The sequence below is a fragment of the Malaclemys terrapin genome, chromosome 1 (genome assembly GCF_027887155.1).
Source record: "Malaclemys terrapin pileata isolate rMalTer1 chromosome 1, rMalTer1.hap1, whole genome shotgun sequence".
Lineage (NCBI taxonomy): Eukaryota > Metazoa > Chordata > Testudines > Emydidae > Malaclemys > Malaclemys terrapin.
This window is the reverse complement of record NC_071505.1, coordinates 353,798,093-353,804,092: the sequence shown is the minus strand read 5'-3', so window position 1 is coordinate 353,804,092 and position 6,000 is coordinate 353,798,093. Positions and strand designations below refer to the sequence as shown.

Below are 6,000 nucleotides of genomic sequence, written 5' to 3'. Positions count from 1 at the left end.
CAGATTTTTCTATCCTTATAGAGAGTGACCCAAATTGAACACATTCCCGAACATGTTATTCTCCATCCCATATCTTAGAGATCTGAACATTGTTTTGTTTTTGTCCACTGCTGCGAATGAGCAGGTGATTCTCTTGAGCTGCTATCAATGGCGCCCAGGTCTTTCCCCTGAGGTATGTTCTAGTTGACAAGTTTCTCCGAGCACATGTCTGTGGAAAGGTTTGGTTTATTCCCCTCTCTGATTTTGAGCAAATGGATGAATGGGGAATTCCCTTCGGTATAGACACCCTATCATAGCTCTCATTGCATTAAGGAACAATGATGGATAACCAGTATCCATACTTGTGTTTCCTGCTGGTGCCTATTAAGGTCCCCCCATGAAAAAGTGTAGAAATTATTAATTCAGGGAGCACAACAAAAATATGGAATAGTATTTAGTAGGGTCATTGTTCATAGTTATTTTCTCAGAATAATGAAAATGTCATAAATCAGTGTGTGAAGAGCGATTAATCTGCTTCTGCCATGAGAACAGACTCCACTAGTGCATGCAGTGTCTCATATTAACTTTGTCTCTCCATTCAAGCATTTCTACGGGGACAATCACCCGAGATCCTGGGAACACACAGAAAGTCAGGGGAGCATATGGTACATGCAGGAGACACCCTTATGCCTCAGAGTTGGACACTTTCTCTCCTACGCTATGTCAGATTTGAACACAACCAACTTCACCAACCCCTTCACCTTCATCCTGATGGGCATTCCTGGCCTGGAGGCAGCCCATATCTGGATCTCCATCCCCTTCTGCGCTATGTACGCCATAGCTGTGTTGGGGAACTTCACCATCCTGTTCATCGTGAAGAGGGAGCCGATCCTTCATGGGCCCATGTTCTATTTCCTCTGCATGCTGGCCATCAAGGACCTGGTCATGTCCACATCAACCATACCAAAAATGCTGAGCATCTTCTGGTTCAATTCTAGGGAGATCAGTTTCAGTGCCTGCCTCACCCAGATGTACTTTGTTCTCTCCTTCTCAGCGATGGAGTCTGGAATCCTCGTGGCCATGGCTTTTGATCGCTACGTGGCCATCTGCAATCCTCTGAGATATTCCACAACCCTGACAAAATCAGTTGTGGCCAAGATAGGCCTGGCTGTGGTGCTGCGCAGTGGCATACTCGCATTACCCTATCCCTTCCTGGCGAGGCGGTGGCCATATTGCAGAACCAACATTATCCCCCACTTCTATTGTGGGCATATAGCTGTGGTGAAGCTGGCCTGCGCTGACATCCGCATCAGTAGTTACTATGGCCTGTTTGATCTTTTCTCTGTGATCGGAATGGACGTGTTTTTTATTGCCGTGTCCTATACTCTGATCCTCCGGGCCGTCTTCCGCCTCCCCACAAAGGATGCCCGGCTCAAAACTTTTGGGACCTGCATCTCTCATCTTTGTGCCATCTCAGCTTTGTATGTCCCAGATTTCTTGTCCTCCCTCATTCAGCGGTTTGGGCACAATGTGCCACTGCACTTCCTTGTTCTCATGACCAGTCTGTACCACCTGGTGCCCCCTGTGCTACACCCCATTATTTACGGGGTGCGGACCAAACAGATTCACGGCAGCCTGCTCCAGCTCCTCACTCATAAAGGGAGCTAAATGTTTTCTCCTTGTGCTCTGGCTCTCAGGTTGAGCTCTGTGCAGAGCTGTCTGGTCCATGGTGCTGGGCAGGGCCATCCTTAGGTTTTATGATGTCCTAGACAGGATTATTAATCTGGTGTCCCGTGCTTGACTTGCTCTTAGCAACACAAACATAAGCTTACAGTATTGGAAAACTTGCCCCATGCACGTTATGAAAACCAGTTTACCTTAATTAAGCACACTCTAATGCTGATGGACTAGCACTAAAGAAGTAGCGCTATAGAAAAAATTCTGATTTGACAGAATGATGCAAATAATATTTTTTTATATATTTGTCAACATTTTCTTGGAAATTTCTATGAAGAGGTATTGAAACAAGGATTTGTTTTTAATTAAAAGCAATGTTTCTGGATTTTTGGCTGCAAAATCAGTAATAATGTCATCGTATGACAAAGAGAATGTGGTGTCTTGTTCGATTGCAAGAATAGCAATACCAGTCAAGCGTTCCTGACTCATTGTAGAACGGAGATAGTTTTTAATGAGCTTTAGTTTTGAGAAATTCCGTTCTTCTGATGCGACTGTTACAGGAATTGTCGGTAGAATACGAGTGGCAATGTACACAATAGGATATATGTCAACAAGTTTGTTGGTATGAATAAACTGTACAATGTCCATCACCGATTTTGCATGTGGCAACATTGATAACAGTGTCCTCAATTCTTCGTCCAGTTCAAGTCCATTTAAATCAAAACTATCACCGTGCTTCAGGGCGCTCTCTAGGTTCTTGCACTTTGTCATTAGTTGCTCTTGTTTTCCTATTTCATTGAATTTAGTTATGACATACAAACATCCAAATTGTTCATAGTGTACTCATAAGGTATTAAACCTTTAATCAACGGCAGAGATTGCTTTAATCATCACAACATTAAAAAATTCAACCTCAAATTTCTTTTCTGGATCGTCTATGGGCTCATCTTCTCCTTCATATTCCGCTTGCCGTTTTTTCCTTGAAACTCGTGTCACGTTCGGACATGGAAATTTTGGTTCCACACCGAGTGCCTGTGCAAGCTCTCTTGCTGTAACCTGTGCTTCTTTGAATCCATTTTCTCTGTATTTCACTAAAAAGTCTTGTGTGTTGTTTAGTAAGGAAAGTGTTGAATCAAGCTGCATCATTGGACTCTACATTATTTTGCTTACACTTGAGATTTTAACAAGAATGTCATAGCAGATTACGACAGATGTTAGAAACTTTCAGCTGGATATGTCAGAGGCCAATGACTGTGCTTCACTTCTAGCTTTTGGATCTCTGGCTTCTTCCGAAATAGCAACCAGTGCTTCGTAAACTTCCTCAGATTGATATCGCAACATTTTTGCACTTTCTACTCTGCTTTCCCAGCGTGTCTCAGATAGAGGCTTAATGGTAATACCATTGACATGTGCTTTGAATATTTGCCATTGTTGAGTGGAAGCTAAAAAGAGAACGTAAATGCATTGCAGCAAACCAAAAAAAGATATATCTTCTACGGAAGACTTGGCCATATCACACAAAATCATATAAGACTGTGGCATGCACACGGAACAAAAAAGGCTTGTGAATTTTCTGTCAGCAATCTAGCTTGCACGCCAGAAATGCATCCTCTCATATTGACACCATTCTCATAGCCTTGTCCTCTAATGTTCATTATGGACAATCCCATTCATTTTAGTTCATCAAGGACAGCTTGAAGAAGTCCAAAACCTGTAGTGTCTTCTACTTCTAAAAATGTGAAAAACGATTCCTTAACTGTAATTTGTGCTGAATCACTAATGTCAACAAATCTCACTACTAACGACATCTGTTCTTGATGACTTATGTCCAGAGTGCAATCTAGAATTATGGCAAAATGTTTTGCCAAAGTAACCAAGAAACAATTTTGTCTCTCACTTTATCGCTCAGTAGCATGATCAGTTCATTTTGAATTCTTGGTCCCAAATAGTGGTCATGTATTTCATTTTCAGTTACTCTTCGGAGATGTTCACTCATCACTGTGTCAAATTTTCCCAGCAGTTGTACAAGGCCCCAAAAATTGCCATTTTGGGGCTGGAATAATTTCTCAATGCTTCCTCTAAAAGCAAGATTGTTTGTTGATAGATATTCAACAATAGATAATAGACGTTCAAGAACACGACGCCAATGCTGCTTCTCTGACTCCAGCAATCTTTGATTTTAGGCAGCAAGAGTTGTCTGATTTTTTAACCTTACACTCAGCTCACACCATTTGTGCTCACATACTTTCAATGTGGTGTTGTGCCTTTTCATGTTGCGGTGATATGTGACTAAGATTTTTCCGATCATTAATACCCATGGTTGCTATTTTATAATTGCAACTATTGAAAATCTTGCATGGGAAACAAACTACAGCATCCTTGCATTTAGAGTACACAAGCCACCATCTGTTGACAATTTCACCAATATAGAAAGTCTTTTGTAGTAATTGTTTTCTGTGAATTTCCTACCTCTAATGTCTTTAGGATATTCGAGACCTTTTATTCTCACAGGGCCTTTCTCAAGTATAATGACATGGAATTTGTTGTTTAAAGATTGCGGCCGGGATTCTGTCTGGCAGGAGCTGGTGGACGGAACCCCAGACTGAGCGGCTCAGTCTGCTGCCGGTCTGAGGTCCCAGCCAATGGCCCCCCTCAGCCCACTACCAGTCTGGGGTTGTGCTCACCCAGGCTGGCAGGAGCCTGAGCGGGGCCAGCGGCTGGGCCTCTGACTAGCAAGGGGCCGGCAGCCAGAACCGCAGAGCGGCAGCAGACTGAGTGCTGCCGGCTCTCCAGACTGGCAGCGGACTGAGCCACTCAGCCCCCCGCCGGCCCCGCTCAGCCCGCAACCGGCCCGCTCAGCCCGCTGCCGGCTGAGTGAATGGAACCCCAGGCCAGCAGCGGGTTGAGCAGCTCAGCTGGGGTCTCAGCCGCCGGCCTGTTCAGCTCGCTGCCAGCCTGGGGTTCCTTGGGGGTCCCCAGGCCAGCAGCAGGCGCTCAGTGGGGCCGGCGGCCAGGACCCCGGCTGGCAATGGGGCAGCAGCCGGAACCCCAGAGCAATGGTGAGCTGAGCTGTTCAGCCCGCCGCCACGTGCCATCAAAAATCAGCTTGTGTGCCACCTTTGGCACGTGTGCCGTAGGTTGCCGACCCCTGCTCTGTACACTAGTAAGGGGATGCGATATTACAGTGGTTGGAGGCTCTATTTCGCAGTAACAGGGCTATAGGGAAGTCAGTCAACATTTTTTGTTTCTCTGATGAAAACTGGCCAACTCCCTGCCCCAAACCAAACCTGTCACAAATAATTGTCAACAACTTCATTTTCTGTTTTTGGCTAAGATATTGATTTTTAAAAAAAAAAATATTGAAATTGAATTCAGGATTGTTAGCAAGCAGGATTTTTGGCAAACAAAGTTGTTAAATGACCATCTAAATGGCAACACAGTCCTGCTTTCATGCTTGGCTCACCCATGAGCCTGCAGCATTCGGCTCTCTCTAGGACCCAGCAGCCCTGCTCTTACATGCTCCACTGCTTCCGGTCTGTCCAGGCTCCCAGCAGAGCGGTGCCCCCAGGCAGAGTGGTGTTCTAGGCGGCTGCCTACTCTGCCTATGGCTAAGGACGGCCCTGGTGCTGGGGCCTCTTCCCTGAATCAGTTACTGGACAGACAAAGAGACATTAAACCCTTCCCTGTCCTTACTGTGCTGTGTCAATGTGATGAACTGGGGCGTCAGTCTATGCACACTCCAATGGGTTATCACCTTTCTAATTGCTGGTAGCTGGATCCCTGAAATTGTAACCTTGCCTCATCTCTTCTGTCAAGCCTCAACCCTGCTGTGTGTCTTCTCCCCATGCCCTGCCCCTGTCACTTGCTCCTGTCTTCCCCTCCCCTTGTCAGCCATGACCCAGTCATCTCTAAAACCAATATGTGCTCACATCTTATAGCAAGTCAATTAAGGACACTGGTTAGTGTTAACATTTTAATGTTTATTCTTAATTTGTTACTAACTCTGTGGAGAGAGAGACCCCGTCAGGGATCCTGGGATGTATCTCAGCTCTGGGAGTAGGGTGGGGTATAGTGGGTTACAGCAGGAGGCAGATACATCTGGGGTCTAAATAAGCAGACCAGAATGGCCAGACTGGGAAATACCAATGGTCCATGTAGCCCACTAGCCTGTCTTCTGACAGTGCCCAGTGCCAGGTGGCTCAGGGGGAGAAAAAGAACATGGCAATCAGGATGCGATTCATGTGGAGCAGCTCAGCAGAAGGGGGAAGAAGCCCCGAGCCCGGGATTACTCAGCTTCAGCTGGCAGGAGTTCAAGCCTCCAACCCCAGTAGGAGCTGCCGGGTG

The 6,000-nt window shown here is 45.8% G+C and overlaps 1 protein-coding gene across 1 annotated transcript; it reads left to right on the top strand.

The window, feature by feature from the left end:
- Positions 1-699: 699 nt before the first annotated feature.
- On the top strand, positions 700-1,647 carry LOC128833818 (olfactory receptor 52E4-like). The gene has a single exon (XM_054021982.1). It carries the CDS (start codon positions 700-702, stop codon positions 1,645-1,647), a length of 948 nt encoding a protein of 315 aa, XP_053877957.1.
- Positions 1,648-6,000: the final 4,353 nt, after the last annotated feature.

Bases quoted from the DNA above. Each gene is read 5' to 3' on its own strand.
- LOC128833818 (XM_054021982.1), top strand. From the start codon at position 700: ATGTCAGATTTGAACACAACCAACTTCACCAACCCCTTCACCTTCATC.